Source organism: Bos grunniens, chromosome 24, assembly GCF_055505025.1.
Source record: "Bos grunniens cultivar Pamir isolate PY7600 chromosome 24, Bosgru_T2T1.0, whole genome shotgun sequence".
Taxonomy (NCBI): Eukaryota; Metazoa; Chordata; class Mammalia; order Artiodactyla; family Bovidae; genus Bos; species Bos grunniens.
The window spans coordinates 43,154,809-43,178,305 of record NC_141188.1 but is presented as its reverse complement, the minus strand read 5'-3'; the positions used below and the strand labels follow the sequence as shown (position 1 = coordinate 43,178,305).

The window sequence follows — 23,497 nt, the reverse complement described above, 5'->3', positions numbered from 1 at the left end:
GGTGGTTTGAGCGACGAGGTTGCTGAGGCTGCAGGCTGTGGGGCTAGGGAGTTACGGTCATAGACCCAGGGACGCCTCATGTCTCCTTTCCTTCTTTAAATCAAGTCTGACCCTGAGTTCCGTGGCAACCAACGTCAGCCTGAGAGGCTGTCACCTGCCCTGTGTCTCACAGAGCCCTGGGGCCAGTGTGGGGGGCCCTGAACAATGAGGGCTGAAACCTCCAGAAAGAGGCATCTGCAGGCTCAGGAGCCCGGCCCTCTGCATGAGCTGGCGGCCCTCTGCATGAGCTGGCGGCCCTCTTAGAGCTCCAGCCTTGTCCAGGGCCTGCAGAGGCCCCAAGGTTGGCGAGGCCCAGACCCCTTCTGCAGCCTGCTCTGCGCTCTCTCCCCTCCCCTCAGCAGCATCCCCAGGGGCAGGTGAGGCTTCTGGGAAACAAAAGCAGGAAGTCTGCCTGCCTGATTCCTCCTGGGCACCTCAACCCTCTGGGGCACAGGAGCACTGAGGCCTGGCTCTCAGCCTGGAACTGGAGCTAGGATTAGGTGCTGATGACCACACAGACAGTTTCAGAGGCTTGCCCTGGCTTCAGTGTGAAGCAGTGAGCTCCAGGGGCAGGAACCATCAAGACAATGCAGGGGTGACCATGTCTGAATGGGGGTGGGGTGGGGGAGGGAGGCTACCTTCAGGTAGAGAGTCTCTGCACTCTCCAGCTTCCTCCATCAGTCCCAGAAGCACCAGGAGGACTGGGGGCCCTTCTCTCCTCATCTCTGCTCTTCGAGCTCTCATTTCAGAAGCCAGATGGCAGAGCTGTAGCTGCCTCCATCCTGCCAGCATGACTTCAAAATAAAAAGACGTGAATTTATTTTTTGGAGGTTAGGAAAAACCTTGAAAAACTCAAGAGCCGCAACTCCTAACCAGCAGCTGCAGGCTTGTCTGTGGGCACTGTGGCCTGGAGCTGATGGGTCTTCGATAGAAGCCTGCTGCCTGGGGTCCGCCCCATCAACTTCTCAAATTCAGAGGTCCCCCTCCTGACTCCAACCCCCGCTATGTCAGCTCCTCACAACCGCCGGCCTTGGACACCATCAGCAAAAGAACAGCTTTCTGGATCAAATGAATAACCTTTCCTGAAATTGATTCTACGCCTCAGGTCCATCACCCCTGACGTCAAGCAGGCGGGCAAGGACAGCCTGTCCCCTGGACCTTTCCTCTCCAGCGGGCTGTCACAACGCAGAGTCTGGGAACAGCCCTGACCGCACTGCACGAGAAGCCTAGGGCACTCAGCTCCAGCAGCCCTGCCTGTTGAGTCAGGGTGGGGCCGATAGGTAGGCCTCTACCCACGGCGTTCCCAGTGCTCCTGCTGACCAACCGACCAACCCTTGGAAGTTCACATGAGGCTGTGTGGCCTCACAAGGCCCGTAGGGCAAGGAGAATGTATGTATTTCATTTCCAAGGTTTCCCCATGTTGGAGTAAAGCCCATGAAAAAGCAGACAGCAAACTTGTGAAAAAGCCTTTGTTTCAACAGATCTGTGGGGACGTCCAGAGAGAGGGCGACATGTCTCAGCTGACCCCTTAAACAATAACTGCACCAGCCAGAAATAGCAAACTTATTCCGCTTTGCCACGTCAACATTAACAAAGAACACTGCACGCTCATTTCAATTTTTTATTAAAATACTTTTTTGTTCATAGGGACAACCAAAGGAAAAAATACGTAATTTTATATGTCATAGATCATGTAAAATACAATAAACATAAACTCTTGGGAAAGAATCGATTTTAAACATCTTCAATGAAGATTTCATTAAAAACAAACTTTAAATATGTGGCTTTTTACATTTACCTCATTTTCCAGAAGCCTTGGTTTCTTTTCTCTATTGTGATGCTATTCTATTAATAAAGTTATTCAAATATCCTAACATTTTATCAATTTTGCTTTCTGAAACTTCAGAAATCGTATTTCTAAATGAATGACTCTTTTATAGCATCTATGTATCTCACTGCACTTGGATTATCATTTGGTTTGGTACTACTGTCGTGAGCACAGTCTTAGTAGTAATTAGATGTTATGGAGGGGCAGAAAAGCAGAGACATGTCTTACGAAAGGACAGAAACTTTTATATATGACTTTTAGAACACCTACTGGTTTAAGATTTAATTTTTTTGGATCAAGTTATAAAAAAGGTACCAAAATGACTTTTGATTTTTTTTTAAACCAGAGCTTCAATATAGAAGTGAATTGTGCTTAGAATGATAATAGATGGTATAGAGCTATCAGTTTCCCAAATGCTATACTTTTAATTTGGAAAACTATTGTTCAAAACCTGAAATACATTACAGAACTGGAAATGGAATTGTTTAGGTGAATGCCTTCTTTTAACTCCTTCATAAGTCAAAAAGTTAAATAAATTTGAATGTAAAACTTACCATTACATTTAGGGATAATTTCTTTTGGGAGAAATAGTGATAAGAAAAATCAGTTAAAACACAACATGGTTCAAGAAATTATTCTTCCAATAAGTGATATTATATTTTAGAGTTTAATAATGAAAACCAAAAAAGGAAGATAAATGCAGTTAAAAAAAAGCTTGCTGACATATTTATGGAAAATTAAGCATGTTGTCAATAAACACAAAAGCATTCCTCTATTCCTTAGTATAAGTGACTCTGAAAAACAGTAAAGTGGAAATGAAGCAGCTGGCTGCAGATTTCTTTAAAATTTTCTCCCTTAAGTTCAAGAAAAACTTCGGTTTTATAGTTATTAGTGAAGAAAGGGAGCTAATGTTTGTTTTCAAGGCACTTGTAAACAGAGGCATTCTAGGTAAAAGAAGACATCCCAAAGTTTTCTCATCTGAAAAATACATCCATGAGCTAAATTTCAACTTTTTAAAAGGCTAAAGTACCTTGAGTGTTCATTAGAGTTATCTGAAAGACAGAAAAGGTATCAAGTCTTCATATTTTATGAAAATTAATCATAATATCACATATGATCTTATAACTACTGTTCAGATAATGAATACAAAAAGCATTATCTATTTTTATATACTAAAATATTTAGATATACAAAGAGGTATTCCTAGAAAGTTATTTATAATTCAAATATATACTATTTGAGAAATTAATAATTTTGTAAAGCTAAGAGTCTCTGAACATAAACATGTACATTTCAGTTTCACCCTTGAAGATCAAGATTTTATTACCAAGAAGGGCACATACTATTTAAGCTTATCTTCATTGACACAATGTTCTGTAGTGTATTTAGAGTTAATGTCATCTTGAACAGAATTACCTGGGGGTTGGGGGGGGGGCAGGCAGCAGTTCATAATCTTAACCTCCTAGTGTGTGATTTCCTATGTTTAAGGAGAACACTTGATTCAGATACAAACCTAAAGGAAAGGTTACAAAATAATGAATGTAAATAGTTTTAAGTTTGTTTCTATTAGAATCCAGGCATTTTCAACCCTCCCCATTCATACCTGGATTCTCTGCTCTGTCCCCTCCGACCACCTGTCCACTGGAGGATGTGGCACTAAGCCTGAGCGGGCTCATTCCCCCGTCCAGCAAGCACAGCACTGCCATCTCCATACAAGGGGTGCTGTGTTCCTGGAGTCCAGGTGGCAGTGGTTTCCCATTCCTGGAGCTCTTTATGCTGGTACCTTAAGTCAGAGAAAGCTCTCCCTTCCTGTTTACTGAGCCGTTCTCTTCACAAAGCCTCAGGTATGACAGGCAATTCTTGTAAAGATGCTTCATATGACCCACACCAGCACTCTGGGCCTGGGTTGGAGGAGGAGAGACTCTCCCTACAGCTTTGTCATATGTGGAGTGCAGGACTGAGCCAGAACCAGAGAGTTCTACATTGTAAAATACAATTTTATGGTGATCTTTTGGTGAGATCTCAGAATGATCTATATGAATATCTACCCTACGCACAGAACGGGTAAATAATACCAGGCACAGTGGAAAATGGCAAACAACTCTAAAAACTCAGTGTCCTAGGAGTGGTACAATGAAGAAATCATAACTCATTAACATGCTCTAAACCTTTGACACAAGAGGCTTCTGGAATGTGGCAGAAAACGACAAGAGGCTTTGTGTTAGAAGCCTCTCCTCTCTGCAGGCATTCTCTGTGTACTTGCTCCTCACATGACCAAGGCTGTAGGTGTTTAGAAGAAAGGGCTCCCGCCAGCAGCAGGCAGGAAGAGCAGTCAGAATTGGAAGTCAGCACAATCTTCGATTTGTCAGACTTTAAAAGTAACTCGGTCCAAACTCTTTACATTTTCTCAACCTGCTGCATTTGGATGCAACCAGTAGACATCACTGAATAGCTTTCCATATCATACCTCTGACGAAACTGCTTCTGTCTGTACATCTTCTCCTTCCTTAAAACATGCAGTTCATACATTTGACAGTTTTGCTACCATAGTCGATACACTCTGGACCAATGCACTCGCAGCAGGCATTGTGGAACCAGCGATACTTGGAAGCACCCATGGACTCACAGGATATTTTACACTGATGTATGGACATGCAGTCATCAAAGTAAACCACAGTACACATGTGTTCTGAAAAACCAAAGATTAAGTAAGGTTTCAGAGCAATAAGCAGGAAAAGCAGGAAATGCTTTAACACCTAGCTGAACACTACTAACAAGTTATTTATCTAAGCTCTCTTGCTGTGAGCCTGCCCAGGACGGTGGGTGAGGTGTGGGGAAAAGAACACATCTGTTAATCACATCGAGAAGGGAGTCTCCTGCTCCAGCTCAGACACAGAGGGCTTCCTTTATCGCTTCCTCAAATTTCACTTTGACCTGGAAGGAGATCACTGGGCACCTCCAATAAGGAGAGGATCCTCCAGCTAAAACAAGTTTGGGAAATACTGTTCTAAATTTACACTGAAAATTTACAATAAAATAAACTTAAGAAATTCAAAGGATGCAGTGTGGTTAGCAATGTGGCACAACTCAGCATTGGTTATTAGAAATTACCCTGGTTGGTGTCTCTAGTAATTAGCTTCGTGCTTATTATTAGTTCATAAATTTGAATAATCTTTGAGAAAAACTTACGAATTATTTAACATCTAGCATGTTGATCATCTGTATTCTAATGATGGGAAAGTGGTAGTAAGACATTCGTGCATTTCTGAAGTTTCCCAAGACCCAGAATTTGTCTTATAAAGCACTTTAACCTGAGGGGAATCGCGGATTCTTACTCTTTATTAACAACACCTGATCTGCTTTTACTGTTGAGGGCTGAAGTTCATACTACTTCAGATAGGTAGGCTTGTAATGGAGGGCACAACAAGAAAGGCAAACAAAAAAGCACAAATTACACTGCCTGTGCATAACGCATCTCAAATTTAAGAAACAACTGTAATACTCAAACCTGTCTTATCCTTCCACAGTGGACCTGTGTGGAGAGTTGTATTTGGAAACATCACAGACTTTATGAAAGTTACATCCCTCTTACATTCCAAAGTTCAGGTGTGACTTTGCTCACTAAGACATGTTCCTAAACACGCTTCTCTGAATCTTACACGTAACTCTCTCATTCAGTTTCCCTGCTGACCAACAACACTCACTTGCAGAGCAGTGGCTGGGCTCAGGCTACCCCCAGAAATCAGGTGTCTGTAATACCAGCTGGCTCATTATGAAACTGAGCTGATGGCCTGGCATCATTCATGACATCAATGTTATTACAGGAACCTGGGCTCCTAGGACGCTCTGGATGTTACCCGATGATGAACAGCTCTGCATAAGGTAAGCAACCCTGCTGCTGTCTCATGAAAATAACAACGAAAGCCTAATGCAAATAAAATTAGAACCAGGTTATCTATTTTTCAGTGTAGCCTTTATCACTGAGAGTCTGAAGGAGTTGTGAGAACAACTCCTTGTTTACTCAGGGATGGAGTTATTAAAGTCCATAACTTACTTAAGACTATACATACTCAAAACCAAAAAGCTGCTCTAAAAGGTTAAAACAGGCTTCACAGACCACACAGAAAGCAAGGCGGGCAAGAGAGAAAAAGTCGACTTTGGCAGTTACCTTTGTCACTAGAATATGGAGCGTGGACGTTGTTACTGGGAACAGACACGTTCTGGTGGTGGGGTTGGTTCACGGTTTCTAAAAATGAAACCAGGTTCTCATGATGTGAGAGCTCTTCTGCAACAGGGAAGGAGACGATGTTCCAGTTCAGCTGGGTGTCTCCTTCTGTGAGCGCTCGGAAGAGGGAAGGGATGGGCTCGTGAAGCTCCTCCACTGTGCTCTTCGAAGTTGGTGGCGTGTCACTATAGTTTCGAGGATTACACATACCTGGCGGTGTGGGTAGGGAGATGGGAAGGAAGGCAAAGAGAATAAAATTTCTTTTTCTCACTGATTGAAATGTCGTTGAGATATTATTAGGTAGTAACTTGAAACCCAAGCTGCAAAATAGTAGTCAGGTGCCTTCTAACATTGTACACAGACCCTTTCTTAGCTTTTTGGCTAAGAGGGCTAGAGGCAATGACACCCTAGTAACATTGAGTACACCAAGGGCCCAGATCTTGTGTTCTAAATACCTATACTTGGCTAAGAGGAACAAAGCTCCTTGGGGAAAAGAGTGACTCCAGGGGTGAGTTAGGGAATGTTCAAAATGACCCTGGGACACCTTTCTGTGCCAGAAAGTAAGGAAGTGATTAATGAATGATGGACATGCCAAAAGACACAAGAGGCAACCTGAAAAGGCTCCCATTGACCAAACTGACAATTTTAACATTAAAATAAATACTGAAAATAATGGATTACCACTCTATGAATAAAATAGGGATCTATGAGTCCTTATAAATAAATGAATTTAAAAATGGAAGAGAAGGGAAAGTTCTTCCTTTTAGTCTTCCAGTCTATAGGAAATATAGAGGACAGAGCAACAAGTTAAATAACCACAAGAAGCTCTCAGTCAGACCCAGAAGGTGGCACATCTTCCACCAGAACTCTCTAGTGCCTTCATCAAGTCAATGGAATTTTAAAAGGTGATGAGGGGACGTGGAACTTTTTTAGAATAAAAGAAACTAAAGAAACCTAACAATCACATACACTAAGTGGGCTCTGATGGATCTTGCTTTGACTAAAACAACAGTAAACAGCCCTTAGGCAACTTGGGCAGCCTGAGCAGGGCTGGGGGTCCGACACGGAGAAGTGCTGGTAAACATGCTGCTGTGGCACCGATACCATGTTACGTCAGGAAGCTCGCTCTTTCTTCAGATGAATAACTAAAGCAGTTTGAAGGTACAGTAAAACTATGTATTTACTTTCTAACAGTCCAAGCAAACAAGGCGGGGACAGACACACAGACAGATGATGGGGGAGCAGGCGTGGCTGATGGCACTGGGGACCATTAAACAGCAGTTCACTGTGCTCTCTATTTCTGTGTATATTTGGAAAAGTAAAAACAAAACAAACATACACATACCCAAAACAAAGCCTGTGGGTAGAGATCCAGGATTAAACACCATAGCATCTGAGGAGCACGTTGAACAGCAAAGATGAAATAAGCTATGGCAGTTCCTCTTAGGAGAAAATCAGAAAAGAGGAACAGATGCTCTTACACAAGGAGCTGGAGGAGAAAGCTTGCCAGACAAAGTGCATGGTTCAAGTCCACAGTAGGAGACGGGACAGGAAGCCTGTCTGCCCTCTAATTTGGGGCCCCTCAGAAGTCTGGACCCCACCCACAGAAAGTATGGGACGTGTTTCCACTTAGAAGGGAGGTGCAGCCATAGGTCTGCAAAGGACACCAAGGGAGCCCAACTTGGAGGAGAGCTGCCTACAAGGAGGAGACCACTGCCGCACAAAAAGAACTGGAATATCTAAACCTTATGCTAGAAACAGCAGCTGAAGTTAAAATGAGAGTTGAAGTTATGTAATGAATTAACTCAAAGTTGAAAACCAGTCATTAAATCCTTAAAGGTAAATACTATTTTGGAGGGGGCAACTAGCTAAGAAGCACACTAGTTACTTCTAAAATTGTAGAGATATGAACACGTATAACTAATCTTTCTCAGTGGAAGAACTCTTCCTAGAAAAGCCTAATGGCACTATTGTGTGACGGTTAGAAGACACACTCTCTCTTACACACACACAACCTCTTTCTCTCACACACACACACTCTCACACACACACACACTCTCTCTCACTCACACAGTATTTTAGGTAATGATAAAAGTACATTCGTGTATATGGCCTCCATGTTTATGATAAATGCTTTTACATGTTTGCTGCTGCTGCTGCTGCTGCTAAGTCGCTTCAGTCGTGTCCGACTCTGTGTGACCCCATAGACGGCAGCCCACCAGGCTCTCCTGTCCCTGGGATTCTCCAGGTAAGAAACACTGGAGTGGGTTGCCATGTCCTTCTCCAATGCATGAAAGTGAAAAGTGAAAGTGAAGTCGCTCAGTCGTGTCTGACTCTTAGCGACCCCATGAACTGCAGCCCACCAGGCTCCTCCATCCGTGGGATTTTCTAGGCGAGAGTACTGGAGTCGGGTGCTATTGCCTTCTCCATGTTTATCAGGGGTTGATACCACTGTCTCTTTTTTGCTTTCATTACACATACTAAATTAACCTATATTTAATGCTCTAAAACAATTCAAACTTCTTTTATTTCAGTTAACATCAAACACACACACACAAAACTACACCCATCAAAGGCAGAGAATAAACTGTCCATTTTGGGAGGACAATGCAGTAAGAACTCATTTATTTGACAGTCACAAAACACTGGCATGCCTTCTGTGCACCAGACACTGTACCAGGGACTATCTTAGATTCTGAGATATAGGGGCAGGAGAAGGCACATTGGCTGCGGCTGTCTCAACTCAGTACAGCGCAAAAGAGAACAAGACACTGAAACATTAACTCCTATTTGGGAGTCCAAGAGCTGAATGTCACCGCTACAGTCTCCCTCAGGCCCATGTCACCATGGAACTCTGGGAAGATTCAGGAGCAGAAGACCTATTTTATCTATAAAACAAGAACTGCAAGCCCCCTTACAAGGACAATCAGAAGAGGGCGCTTGGAAATTAAAAATGAAAGCCAGTGGAATTCCCTGGCAATTCAGTGGTTAGGACTCTCCACTTCCACTGCAGGGGCCACAGGTTTGATCCCTGATCAGGGAAGTAAGATCCTGTATGCCGCACAGTGTAGCCAAAAGAAAAGCCAACAAACAACTCTGCTCTCTGCCAAGACTGACCCACCCCCACCCCTGGCCCCCAGGCACCTATTCCTGACCTATCTCATTTAAAATAATAAATAAATTTTAAAAGTAAAATAAAATTTGCATGACTTAAAAAAATATATATGTATAAACAGTATGGATTGGAAGAATCAATATAGTGAAAATGAGTATACTACCCAAAGCAATTTATAGATTCAATGCAATCCCTATCAAGCTACCAACAGTATTCTTCACAGAGCTAGAACAAATAATTTCACAATTTGTATGGAAATACAAAAAACCTCGAATAGCCAAAGCGATCTTGAGAAAGAAGAATGGAACTGAAGGAATCAACCTACCTGACTTCAGGCTCTACTACAAAGCCACAGTTATCAAGACAGTATGGTACTGGCACAAAGACAGAAATATAGATCAATGGAACAAAATAGAAAGCCCAGAGATAAATCCACGCACATATGGACACCTTATCTTTGACAAAGGAGGCAAGAATATACAATGGATTAAAGACAATCTCTTTAACAAGTGGTGCTGGGAAATCTGGTCAACCACTTGTAAAAGAATGAAACTAGAACACTTTCTAACACCATACACAAAAATAAACTCAAAATGGATTAAAGATCTAAACGTAAGACCAGAAACTATAAAACTCCTAGAGAAGAACATAGGCAAAACACTCTCTGACATACATCACAGCAGGATCCTCTATGACCCACCTCCCAGAATATTGGAAATAAAAGCAAAAATAAACAAATGGGACCTAATTAACCTTAAAAGCTTCTGCACATCAAAGGAAACTATTAGCAAGGTGAAAAGACAGCCTTCAGAATGGGAGAAAATAATAGCAAATGAAGCAACGGACAAACAACTAATCTCAAAAATATACAAGCAACTCCTACAGCTCAACTCCAGAAAAATAAATGACCCAATCAAAAAATGGGCCAAAGAACTAAATAGACATTTCTCCAAAGAAGACATACAGATGGCTAACAAACACATGAAAAGATGCTCAACATCACTCATTATCAGAGAAATGCAAATCAAAACCACTATGAGATACCATTTCACGCCAGTCAGAATGGCTGTGATCCAAAAGTCTACAAATAATAAATGCTGGAGAGGGTGTGGAGAAAAGGGAACCCTCTTACACTGTTGGTGGGAATACAAACTAGTACAGCCACTACGGAGAACAGTGTGGAGATTCCTTAAAAAACTGGAAATAGAACTGCCTTATGATCCAGCAATCCCACAGCTGGGCATACACACTGAGGAAACCAGAAGGGAAAGAGACACGTGTACCCCAATGTTCATCGCAGCACTGTTTATAATAGCCAGGACATGGAAGCAACTAGATGTCCATCAGCAGATGAATGGATAAGAAAGCTATGTTACATATACACAATGGAGTATTACTCAGCCATTAAAAAGAATACATTTGAATCAGTTCTAATGAGGTGGATGAAACTGGAGCCTATTATACAGAGTGAAGTAAGCCAGAAGGAAAAACACCAATACAGTATACTAACGCATATATATGGAATTTAGAAAGATGGTAACAATAACCCGGTGCACGAGACAGCAAAAGAGACACTGATGTATAGATCAGTCTTATGGACTCTGTTGCAGAGGGAGAGGGTGGGAAGATTTGGGAGAATGACATTGAAACATGAAAAATATCATATAAGAAACGAGTTGCCAGTCCAGGTTCGATGCACGATACTGGATGCTTGGGGCTAGTGCACTGGGACGACCCAGAGGGATGGTATGGGGAGGGAGGAGGGAGGAGGGTTCAGGATGGGGAACACATGTATACCTGTGATGGATTCATTTTGATATTTGGCAAAACTAATACAATTATGTAAAGTTTAAAAATAAAATAAAATTAAAAAAAAATAAAGGATAAAAAAAAAAATCTTCCACTTGTTCCTCCACTCTTATTTCACAAGAATTTCTTCCCACACCTTTTCTATAAAAATACAAACACATATATATGTAAATACTATTCGATACAAGCAAATGCAATGCTGTTCTATACACCTACAATATCTTATACATACCCTAGTCTATGCACATAAAATACTATTTAAAGTCTCTTAAAGTCAAGGATTCTGTGATAGGAAATATTAAGAAACGTAACATCAACTTACCAACACAGTCACAGCACTCATCCCAGAGGGTCCCAAGACACAGCATGCACTCCTTACAGCAGGAGCAGTTTCCTTCTCCAGGGCGGCACTGGCAGAGCTCCTAGAAATGAAGCAGACTTTCAGACTTAAAATTCCAAATAACTACATTTAAAACTGCTACTTTTTTGCAGCAAAAAAGCACTCCATAATAACTGCATTTATAGTCATTTACTCTTGGCACATTAGTTTAATTTAACATCATTAACTATTTGTAGGAAATAAATATCTACAAAGTAGATATTTAGACTTGGAATTAGATTCAAGTACTACTTAGATCTCAGGAGATTTAGATTTTCTTTTGGACACATTCAATGAATGCATTTTGGATCCTTTTATCTTATTTTGAAACAAAATAAAGAGATTTTACTTCATAACCTATAACTTCATCTCCCATATGAACGCAACACACTCAGTACAAGAACAGAATCCACTTTCCAGCTATTAGATTCACTGTCAAATGCATGGCCAGTTGACTTGTAGTGGGAGCTGTGGCTCCTCAATATGTAAAGTGTAAATTAACAGCATCTTTTAACAGCTATTTTCATTGATCTAAGCGTGCCTGGCGTGGCTGACTGTTTACAAAATGGGCAGCAATCCTTCCCCTCCCCATGTCACCCTCTTTGCAGCTCCTCTGATCAAGAGACAAGGGTCTATTTCCAGACCTCTTGAATGGAAGTCATCTTGAAACTTGCCCTGATCAACAGAATTTGGTGGAAGTGATTTAGTGTCAGTTCTGAGTGTGGGCCTGAATAGACCTGGGATGTTTCCTCTCCTTCTCTTAGAATTTTGCCCAGCTGCCATGTGAAGCCCCAGAGAGGGCCACATGGACAAGTCAGTCCATCCGAAGCCACCCCTGCTCAGCCATCCTCCAATCAACCAGCAGCTGACAAGAGCCACAAGAATAAGCCCAGAAAACCTACTCGGCTGATAAAGGCCCAAGCTGCTGATCCACAGAAAGAAAAGCAAAATAAATGGTTATTGTTTCAAGTCACAAAGCTTTGGGATGGTTTGCTACTGCAGGAAACTAATTAACGCAGCTTGCTTTGTACATGAAGCTTCAAGGTAATTCCTTTAGCCTCTCCTCTACCCCTCCTCTGGAGAAGGCAATGGCAACCCACTCCAGTACTCTTGCCTGGAGAATCCCAGGGACGGCGGAGCCTGGTGGGCTACCATCTATGGGGTCACACAGAGTCGGACACAACTGAAGAGACTTAGCAGCAGCAGCAGCTACCCCTCCTCTGGCCACTAGAGTCACTGCTAAACAAACCCAACCTAAGGGAAACTCCGTGAACACATGGCTTACTTGGCTTTCTCCAGTTGGTGACATTATATATATATATATATATATATAAAATCTACATATATAAACATAGCACAGTATTCATCCCTATTAATCTTACTATGTTTCTAGACCATTAGAGTCAGTCCATCATTCTTATATGACATAGTTTTTTGCAAGATGATATTTCCAGTTTTGGTGAGAGGTAACTGACATACATCACTCACTGTAATTAACACTGACACACATTAAACTCTCACATTTAAGGTGTACAGCATGATGGTTTGATTTACATTTATTGTGAAATGATCCCTGCAGTAGGTTTAGCTAACATCCATCATTTCATATAGATAAAATGAAAAAAAAAAAAAAAAGATTTCTCCTTATGATGAAAACTCTCAGGATCTACTCACTCAACAGCTTTCCTGTATGTCATATTGCAGCAGTAACTACAGTCGCCATGTGGGACATTACAGCCCTAAGACTTACTTACAACTGCAAGTTGGTACCTTTTGATCTTCCTCCAATTTCCCCTCCCAATGAACCCACTTCTGGTAACCACAAATATGACCTCATTTTCTATGAGTTTGTTGGGGTTTTTTTGCACTTATTTCACTTAGCACAATGCCTTTAAGGTCCATCCATGTTGTTGCAAATGGTAGGATTTCCTCATTTTTTATGGCTGCATAATATTCCACATCTGTGTGTGTGTGTGTGTGTGTGTGTGTGTGTATGTGTGTGTGCGTGCATATATATGTATACAAATATATGCAAATACACACACACACAACTTGTTTATCCATTTATTCATCAGTGGAAACTGAGGTTGTTTCCCTATCTTGGCAGTTGTATGTAATGCTGCTATGAACATGGGGGTGCAGATACCTCTTGGAGTTGGGTTTTTGCTTCCTTCAAATATATCCCCAGATGTGGAACTGGTAGACCATGTGATGTGCGATGGTTCTACTTTTAATTTTTTGAGGAACCTTCAAAATGTTCTCAACAGTGGCTACACCAATTTACATTCCCATCAACAGTGCACAAAGTTCCCTTTTCTTCTGAAATTCTTCACCCCTTTCACAGCTTGTCCATGTTCCAGTACCAGCTTCAGAAAGATTATTATCTTCTACATCACTTTTACTTCAAAGTCACCATCTTAACTAGAGAGCCGGTTGTGCTGAGATGTGGGATTTCTATGTGGACTGGCTGTTTACTAGTTCACTAAACTGCCCGTGACCAACCCTGAGCACCACTCTGTAGGCTGAATGTAGGATCCCAACCAAACTGGATGTCCACAGAGCTGGAAAGAAAGTCTGACCTATTGCCGCCTCCGCTTTTATCCCGCCACTGCCTCCCCCAGAATTCCTAAGTGGGTTTTATGTAACATAAACAGGCACCGTGGTAAGAGTTTTATACGCATTATGTTAAAGCTCATAAAGCCCTTATCAAGTTATTATTTATCTCTATTTTAATATAATGTTATGAATTTGTACATCATTCAATTAGTAAGTGGCTGAGATCTGACCCCGGTTCTGGATCGCTATTCCTGCTTTTAAAACATAAAGCTTATTAATATAAATAATAATATAAAGCTTCTCATTAATTTAGCATTTCAGTAATTATAGTTATTACTTTCTTAGAACAAACCCATAATTAAACAGCTAACCCTTCAGGTTGCTTAATCAAAGGCACTATTACATCTTTCACCCTCAGTACTTGAATATAACGACAAGTGCTAGTGCCCAAGTTTAATCATTGTTTGTAAAGGTAAAATAAGTATCATTGGCATGAGCTGCAAAACCAGTGAGTTGGGATTTAATACCTAATTCTGTTTTTGCTTCAGCCAGTTAAAGATCACATCACTGCCTCCCTGGTCTGCAAGTCTCAGGGAAAGTGTGGGTGCTGCTCCTGGTGCAGATGAAAGGCTGGAGGGGGCGGGTCAGCAACCCAACCCAAGGCTCCAGTGTCCTTCTTCTGCCTCAGGGCTGCTCCAGCCCCAAGGCCTCCGCGAGCCAGAGCCAGGGGACATGCATCTCCACCTCTGTGCAAAATACCACAGCAGGGGTTCTTGGTACATGGCGATCACACCGTTCCATACATTTACAGTGGAAAAAACTGAAACCTTATACTAAATAGAAAACAGAAATTTATACGTTTCAGCTATCCGACATTGACCAGCACGAGTATTTAGAGATAATTTGGAAATCTGCTTCAAAAGCCTCTATGAAATGAAAACATGGCAGGATGAAAAGTTGTGGGACAAGTCTAATTTAAAATGTATTTTTACTATGTTAGTATCAGTGAAAATCTTGAATATTCCAAAGAATTTCAATTTTTTCATGCCAAAAGACAGATTTCATATGATTATTTAATCTTTAGTGGAAAATCTTATTCTCTGTATGACTAAGGTGCTGGTGAGATCTTAATCCTCTATGCAAAATAAACTGGGGGCATTATTCATCCAAGACTAAGCCAAGACTTACAGTTTCATTTTATGAACTCTTTATGAAAGAGTTCATTTTATAAACTTCCATATTTCCAGGTCAGAAATGGAAACTGGTCACTTGAGGGAAATTTTTATTTATATTCTGATGTAAATTCGCTGGAAGGTATCTCCACTCCTTAACTGTTGCCAAAATCTGAGAGATTTGTTAGCACCATTGTTAAAACAGGGAAATATCATCACTGGAAACAGCATTAGAGTCTAGTGGACAGCCAACGACTTGGATTTACAGGGTCTGGATTCAAGTCCTAGCCCGCAAAAGGCAGCATGTCACACCAAGTCTCAGTTTCTCAGATGCTCTGTGATCCAGCAGTCCCACTCCTAGGTATTTACATGAGAGAAATGAAAACATACATCCACACAAAGACCTATCCATGAAAGTAAGTAACTTCATTCATCACCACCCCAAACTAGAAACAATCCATGTCAATCAGCGAGTGAACGGATGAAGAAATCACACAACAGAACGTCACTCAGCAAGACCAAGAAAGGACTCCCTGACACACACACAGCTGCACGGTCAATCTCAGAAGCACTCTGCTAACTGAAAGAAGCCAATAGGCACAAAAGGGAACACACTGTACGATCCTGTTAGCAGACATTCTGGAAAAGGTGAAATTACAGGAACAAAAATCATCCAGCGGTGGGAAGGTACTGAGGATGGGGAGGAGGTTAGTCTCGACTCCCTGGGCAAGAAGGGACTTTTAAGGGTGATGAAGACATTTCCTATCTCAACTGCTGTAGTGGTTACATGAGCATATGTGACCAATCTTACCCCCCAAAAGCTTTGGGAGACTAAGGAATATCTCATCTCATCTTTGAAGGACCAGTATAGTACACTGAGGCCCATAAATTTATTAAACAAATCTGACCTGAAAAGTATAAAGCATTATATAAACATAAACTGGTATTAAAAAAAGTAATGCAGAAGATAGTTCTGAAAATACATTTCTCTATTTTAATTTCAAACTAAATTCCTCTAACATATATTTTTTAAAAAACAAAGAAACATAAAACAATGCTGGTGAAAAATGCAGAATGTGAAAGTTGTATTGATATACAACAACCTTTATTCTATATTTAAGGGTTAAAAATCACCTAAACATAGAATAAAAAGGACTGTATCAAATATTAAGAGTAGTCAGTATTTAGATTCTAAACAGGACTATAAATTGCTTTCTTTCCTTTTTCTTCTTCTGTGTGTTTTGTGGCGTCCCTTTGAGAACACAATATTTTTATCAAGGCAAATAAATTTAAATTTAAGTAGTAGGACTTAAGATAGTTTAATTGCATACAGTACAAAAAAAAAAAAGACACTCAAAAACATAAGCTAAGGTCCTTAAATATTAAACTAAACAAACCGTAACTATTTGTAATATCATGACCTAAAACCCCCAGGAATGTAAGAACAAAGGTAATTATGAAAATGAACACTGTGGGAACATCAGTAACCAACAAGGCATCAGCCTGTACCTGTGGTGACACAATTTTCACAACCCTTACTTAGGTCAAATGAGTGTTTAAAAACCAAATATAAACAACACATCTTCAAATAATTAACCTTTATTCGAAAGAATAAACATAATTATAATTATGTTAGTTACAACAAATCTGTTTTGACATACGAATACTCTTTGAGGAGGACATCAGACAGACTTTCAAACTTGGGACAGAAATATCTAACCCAAATCTTATCAACATGTTTAAATTCTAATTGGCAAACTTTTGCCTTGAAAATAATATAAACTTAAGTGAAATACTACTAACATTACGAAAACAGAATTTATCCTTTTGGTTAAATAGATCAACATACAAGTTCATGTATATACATGAACTACCAAAATATATTAAATTACACCCATTTCTTACATAAACCTCATAACAAAACTTTAATCCTACTTCAAAAGTACCCCAAAGCATTTCTTTAAAATCATCCAGATGAGGTGAAATGGGAGGAGGTGGAGCAGTGCTGACCACTGCTGAAGCTGAGTGATGGATGAATGGGGAGTTATTTTACTATTCTCCCTATGAACATTACATTTAAAAACTTCCAAGTGTCCTGATAAAATCCTCATCTTTGGGGTGTTTTTTTTTTCGGCCCCACCATGCAGCATGTAGGAAAGCATGAAGTCTTAACCACTGGACTGCCAGGGAAGTCCCCTGCAACTTTGCTTTGAAGGGAAACAATGACTTATTCTTCCCTTAAATTACATTAGGTCTGACTTATTATTTCTGGATATTAATTTCAAAGATTTTCAGGAGGTGTTCCCTGAAGCAAAACAGGACAAAAATAAGTCAGAGTCACAACCTTTAAAGACAGAGAAGTAGGAAAAAAAGAGGGAAAACATAGTAATGTTCATAAAAGGAAAGAAAAAACACTGCATATTATACACCAAATATTACTAGTCTAGTAATAAAGCAAGATAACTGCAGGAAAAAACTAACATGGAATTTAATTAGCACTGGTTAAGGCACAAGGGAGAGGAAGTTAATTTTTTAGTTTACTGTAATTAAGAAAACCCTGAAGATACCTGAACTATTTACAATTTTAACTTGAAATACATTTAAAAAAGCTAGAATTATTAGTGAGAAACTACTTTGAAATTTCAACTTATTTCAGATAATCTAAGATTTATTGAGTAGTTAAATCACTTTTTAGAATTAAAAAAAACCAGACTGTTGATTTAGTTCATAAAAGTGCAAAATAAATATTCAGACAACTGGCAAAGTGCTAAAAGAATGCATCAGTGATCTCTGAACCCAAGTTTGAATACTTCATGAAATATAATGTTTATATCATCCTAAATATGACCATAAATATTAGCTAAAAATACAAGTCAATAAGGGGTTTTTCAGTTCTTAAAACAAAAAGGGTCTGGAGATTTCAGTGGTAGAAGTATAATATTGATCCAAATTTTAAGTATTCTTTTCAAAGAGGCAGAAGAAAAAAACAGGAAAGATTTTGTTAAAAGCAAAATCTTGTATTACCATTTTTCCCCTAAAAGAGGACAGCTCAACCACCCATTATATGAACAAAGGAATACACCAAGATGACAATATTGCTTTCCTGATGTTAAAATTAGATTTCTTTCCTGTCAGCACAAAATAAATACTTACACAGGGACCACCCTTCTACGCAGCAACTTGTAGGAGGGGTAGGAATGACTGTGTTGGTAAAACACATTTACACAACTCTGAGCTTCCAGGAAAAATGTTTTATATTTAGTTATTTCATGAGTTGCCGAGGGCTCAAACATAAACAAATGTTCTAACTTATCCTCACAGTACATCATTTCAACACTACAGATGTTGTTCAAACCAAACCAAAAGAACAAAAAGCAAAGCTAAATGCCCTCTTAGGAAGGAAGTTTCTTCTACAGCATGGCCTTCCTTAAAGTTCTTATCTCCCATCTCTGTTTCTGTGCATGTTTTTCTGCAAGTTTAAGGAGAAAAGCTATCATTGCCATCTAAAATGTCAACGTGCCTTGATCTATGTTGAATGGAAATGTGGAATTTTAATAACTCAGTATGTGTGATGACAAACAAAGCCCCAGCAATTCCTCACCTTCTCAGGGCCATCAACCACTCTAAGAACCTCCTGAATGCTAGGGACTCTTCTTAGAAAACTGTACATATGCAAATTTGAATATAATTCTGGGGATTCCCTTTAAGAGAAGCATTTAAGAGGCCCAAAGACCCCAAGCTGACAATTCTTAACACGTGAAAGGTCAATAGCCAATCTATTCTTCAAGTGAAGAGAAGAGGAATAGAAGAGGGCATTAAAGTTCAAGTTTCTACCCGACCAGTCAGACTACCCTCCACACAAGGGCAAAAAAGACAAGAACCAGGTATCTACCAATCAACTACCACCCCAAACACAGCACAAACATCAGCCACTCAAAACAAACAAACCAAAAACTTCACCTCAGGAAAATGATCAGCCTCAGAGCAGATCCAGCATCGAGAACTTCTCTGACTCTCAAGCGATACCCTCCAGTCTATGTATGCCAGCCCTGCCACAAACAGTCTGGCCAATCAGGCTTTTACGCTTCATTCTTAACTATAAAAGAATCAAAGGAATATTGTACATTTGAGGAAAGCCACCTGCATGAAATAAATATACATTGAAAGAAAAAAATTATCTTGGAAGAAAAAGAAACCTAGGTAACAGAATGGGGTGGGGGAGGGGGAGAGACATATCTCCATCTCCATCAATAAAACTTCTAGTAATTCTCAGAGATATCTGAGAAAATGGCATATTCGATACAAGTAAAAGTGTTAATATGAAAAATTACCAAGCAGAAAATAAGTTATTGCTAAAATTTTAAAATTCAATTCAAAAGGTTTTAAGAAAATCCTCAATACTCAAGGCCTCTATCATTTTAACCTTACACACTCTGCCACTACGTACTACCAAGGGCGATCTCCACTATTCCAGAAAAGGAGTAGATGATTCCTGGCTCTGAAGGAACAGGAATCAGAAATGCTCACATGAGTGAACCATGTTTGTTTTTTTTTTTTTAAAGAGTCCTACGTTCTTGCAATGAGTTTACCAGAATCACCATTTAATAGGAGAAGCTGCACCTGATTTTCCAGTTTTTACAAATTTTTTTTAACCTACGTTTGGAAGCATTTGTATTACAGATTTTTTAAATTAAATCACAAAACAAAAACTTTTAAGAGTGTTTATTGACAGTAACCAAAAGCTTTCTTCTTTAAATACTGCCTTACCAAGCAAGGTCTTTAAATAAAATCCAATTTTTAATTAGCTGAATAATGGAAATCATAGTCTTGGAGAGTCAAAAAATAATTTGAGATTTAAGTAGATTTCCACCTAAACATGAATATAGCAATTTTTATGAGACTGTTTCTAATAGTGAATAATGAAGCTACATTGAAACAATATGGGAAGTAGCACGGATTCCCCTATGACCACAGCATAAAGCTGGACTTCACGAGAAGACTACAAAATTTTCAGCCACCATTAAGCCAGTGTGTCAAATCAAAACTTCCAGGTATAAAACTATATGATATTAAAGAATTATTAATTTTTAAATTGCTGATAGCTGTGTTCAAGAGTTCTTATCTTTCAGAGATAGACATTAGAATTTGATAAAATAATGTCAGGGGTCTGCTTGACACTAACAGAGATGGGGACCCTAACAGTGCAGGGGAACAGAGATGAGGCAAGCGAAGCCCTGGGTTAACGACTGCTGTAACTGCTGATGGTTACTGTTGTTCATTATACTCTTCTCTCTTCTATTTAAAAACATCCAGAGTTAAAAAAAAAAAAAAAAATTAACAACCAACCAACCAGCCTCTCTAGTTAAAAGTTTTGGTTTAAAATGCAAAGTGATGGTACGTGGAGTATGAGATGGTGGTAACCACACTCACAGAAAGGCCAGGCTTCCCAGAATGTTAACTTTTAATGAGCACCAAAACGTCACAGATCAGCACAGAATACCTCTCATCTACAAAACCCATGATCACTTCTAGTACATATGCACAAACGCTCTCGTATCAGGAGTACAGGCAAAAGTTGGTTGAGTCATACTTCATACAGAATTCACATATACATAGTTTCAGCAGTGCACTGAATTTCTTAGCCAACAGCTAGAACAGAGGCTAATTAATACAGACACAAGACTGCTGATGGTCTAACAGGATGGGAAAGGGAGAACAGCTATATAAGACATGAAGTTCACCACTAATTAACCCAACTTTATGGACAGTAATAATCAGTATGCGTATGGAAAGGCCATAGCCTTCGTGTTCAGACACAGGCCATGTTCCACAGTCACTTCTTAGCTCTATGAACTAAGCCAATCGCTTAACCCCACTTTTCTCTTCAGAAAGGCTTGCCTTGACGGCCGAGAGAGATCACTGTCAAGTATCTTGAAAGCAGATTCTCCCCACACTTGCGACCTTGAGAAACCCTGACCCCAAACCACCCAGCTCAGCTGCTCCTAGGTTCCCAACCCTCAGGAACTGTGTCAATAATAAATGTTTACTGCATTAAGCTACTCTGTTTGGGGTAACTTGTTACACAGAACAGACAATTAGTACATTATATTTAGAGAACAGTCTGTCTATGATTTGACTAGCTAAATTTTTTTTCCTAAATATAGTAAGTGAGCCTCTTTGCTATGTAAACTAGATTGTACAACAGAACCCTTTAATTCACCTGAATAGATAGCTCATCACCTTGTAACGGCCTGTTTACAAAGCTGGATATTATTTCCTGTACTGAACTCCTTGAGTCTGAGTTTGCTCGTGAAGTATGGGGGCAAAACCCCAGACTAGTGTAATGGTTCTTACACTGTATTACATAGACACTCTCTGTGTATTTGCATTCTATATCTGCTATACAATAAATTTTAATAGTAGTAAAAAGAGTATTCTTAGTCCTACCTGAATGAGGCATTTGCTCACATCACTGGCACAGAGTGCTTTGTTACAACTCAGTGACATAGGGACCCATGTCAGGAACACCAGAACGGTGAGAGTAAGCATAACAACAGAGGGTGACTTCATGATTCTTCAAAGACAATCAGTAACTCCCAGGAAGCTAAACAAACAAAAAAACAAACAAAAAACTTTAATTCAAAGGCAAGTACTAAGGTAAAAACAAATACAAAAATGCAAAACAAGTAAGTAAACCGAGACTCGTTGTTTGTGTTAGGACTTCTGAGTGATCATTTATAAAGATTATTCTCAACAAAAGATTACTTATACACTCAAAAAAAAGTTACAGTTTTATATAGTAACATCTTGTTAGCCATCTTCAAATGTATACAATTCTGAAATTCCTCAGACTACCCAGAAATGGTGACTGTGAAAGTTAAAGCAAATAAGTAGTTCTAATACTACACCGTTACTATTCAGCTTTAGTTTCAGGCCTACTATTCAACTTTAAGCCAGCCAAAAAACCCAAAAAACTATTAATATTGCATTATAAATTTTTAAAAACATTTAATGATATTTTAATTTCCACAATTAAAATAAAATTTAAAAATGCAAACTATTCTAGTGGTTACTTATTACTACCTCATTTTGTCTAACATAATTAGCTAGAATGAAGCAGCTCAACGGAAGGAGTGGGCAGTTGTTCCTGACATGCTTTAGCGATTAACAAAGGGAAGAGTAAATTATTGACTGCATTAAGAACTCTGATTTATCAAAATGTGACGATATTCTTTTACTTCTTTACCTTAGCTATCAGAGATTCTTCAAAGTTACTGAAAAAGATGCTACAGTCCAAAACGAGAAAGACCAGCACAAATTCTGACGGTGGTAAAAACAACCAACACGGTCATTAAATTTTCAAAAAGGAGAAAATAAAACTTCCTAGGGTTTAAAACACACACTCAAAATGGAATCAATGAAATAAATAGGTGAGGTGAGACGGATAAAAGGTACATTTATGGGCCTTTCAGATCACTGTAAACCTTTTTCCTTAGTGTGAGGAAGAACAATAAAGCAAAACCACAGAAGGTAGAAAGAGAACCGGGGCTCTGTGCCCGGGCGGCTCGGTTTTGGACGAGAAAGCCCGGGGACGGGGCCAAGGCGGGGCCCCTCCAGGACCGTCGGACCCACCGCCCGCTGCACTGAATCCGGAGCCGCCGGCCCGTACTCGTGGCGGCCCAAGAAGGCGTAGGAAAATGGAAGCTTCCTGAACTAGTTATCAGCCCCAACCACTGAACAGGGGGTATTTCCCCACCTCACGGCTGTCCCCGCGCCCCTCCCGGAGCCGCCTCTAGCGGGCGTCCAGGTGAACGAGGCGTCGAGAGGCAGGTAGCCGGCTCCTTAGCCGGGAGCGGTTGCCTCCGGGGCCCCGGGAACAAAGCGCCGCGGCCCGGCTGGCGGCGCTGACAGCGGCCCCGGAGGCCCGCGATTGGAGCGACGCCCCGCGCCCGGCCCGTCTTGTCCCCCGCAGGCCGCCCAGGCCGCGCGGGCCCCGTCTCCTCCCGCCGCGCCGGCCCAGCCGCGGCCTCCAGACCCCGAGCAGCGCCCCCGCCCGCCCGCCCCCCGCCTCTCACCGTGCGCAGCGAGCTTGCCGGGTCCCAGTTCCCCACGGGTTGGCCGAGCGGGCGCGCCGTGGGCTGTGGAGGGAGGCAGGCCGCGCCTCCACGCCGTCCTCCGCGCGGCGCCCGCAAACCTCTGCACCGAAAGAGGCAGAGACCGGCCAGTCGCCGCCTCACCCCCGCACCCCGCTTCCCTCCGCCCCCTCGGCTCCCGCCTGGGCAGCCGCCAGCTCCCGCCAGGAGGCGTCTCTCACTCCCCCCGCGCTCCTGTCAGTGCGCGGCCCGGCTCCGCCCCTCGACTAGGCCCCGCCCCC

At 40.9% G+C, this 23,497-nt stretch overlaps 1 protein-coding gene and 1 long non-coding RNA gene across 2 annotated transcripts in view; one reads left to right on the top strand and one right to left on the bottom strand.

Moving 5' to 3' along the window:
• LOC147346139 (uncharacterized) overlaps positions 1-1,913 on the top strand; it is a 5,206-nt gene extending 3,293 nt beyond the window's left edge. The window contains exon 2 of the long non-coding RNA XR_015153959.1: positions 1,145-1,913. This is a non-coding gene — a long non-coding RNA (uncharacterized LOC147346139). The remainder of the gene's footprint in view (positions 1-1,144) is intronic.
• Positions 1,647-23,497, bottom strand: TWSG1 (twisted gastrulation BMP signaling modulator 1). The gene is made up of 5 exons (XM_086373161.1): positions 23,199-23,497; positions 21,571-21,727; positions 11,339-11,438; positions 6,036-6,302; positions 1,647-4,556 (listed from the first exon to the last, which is right to left on the bottom strand). Exons 2-5 carry the CDS (start codon positions 21,691-21,693, stop codon positions 4,375-4,377), a joined length of 672 nt encoding a protein of 223 aa, XP_086229287.1. The 5' UTR covers positions 21,694-21,727; positions 23,199-23,497; the 3' UTR covers positions 1,647-4,374.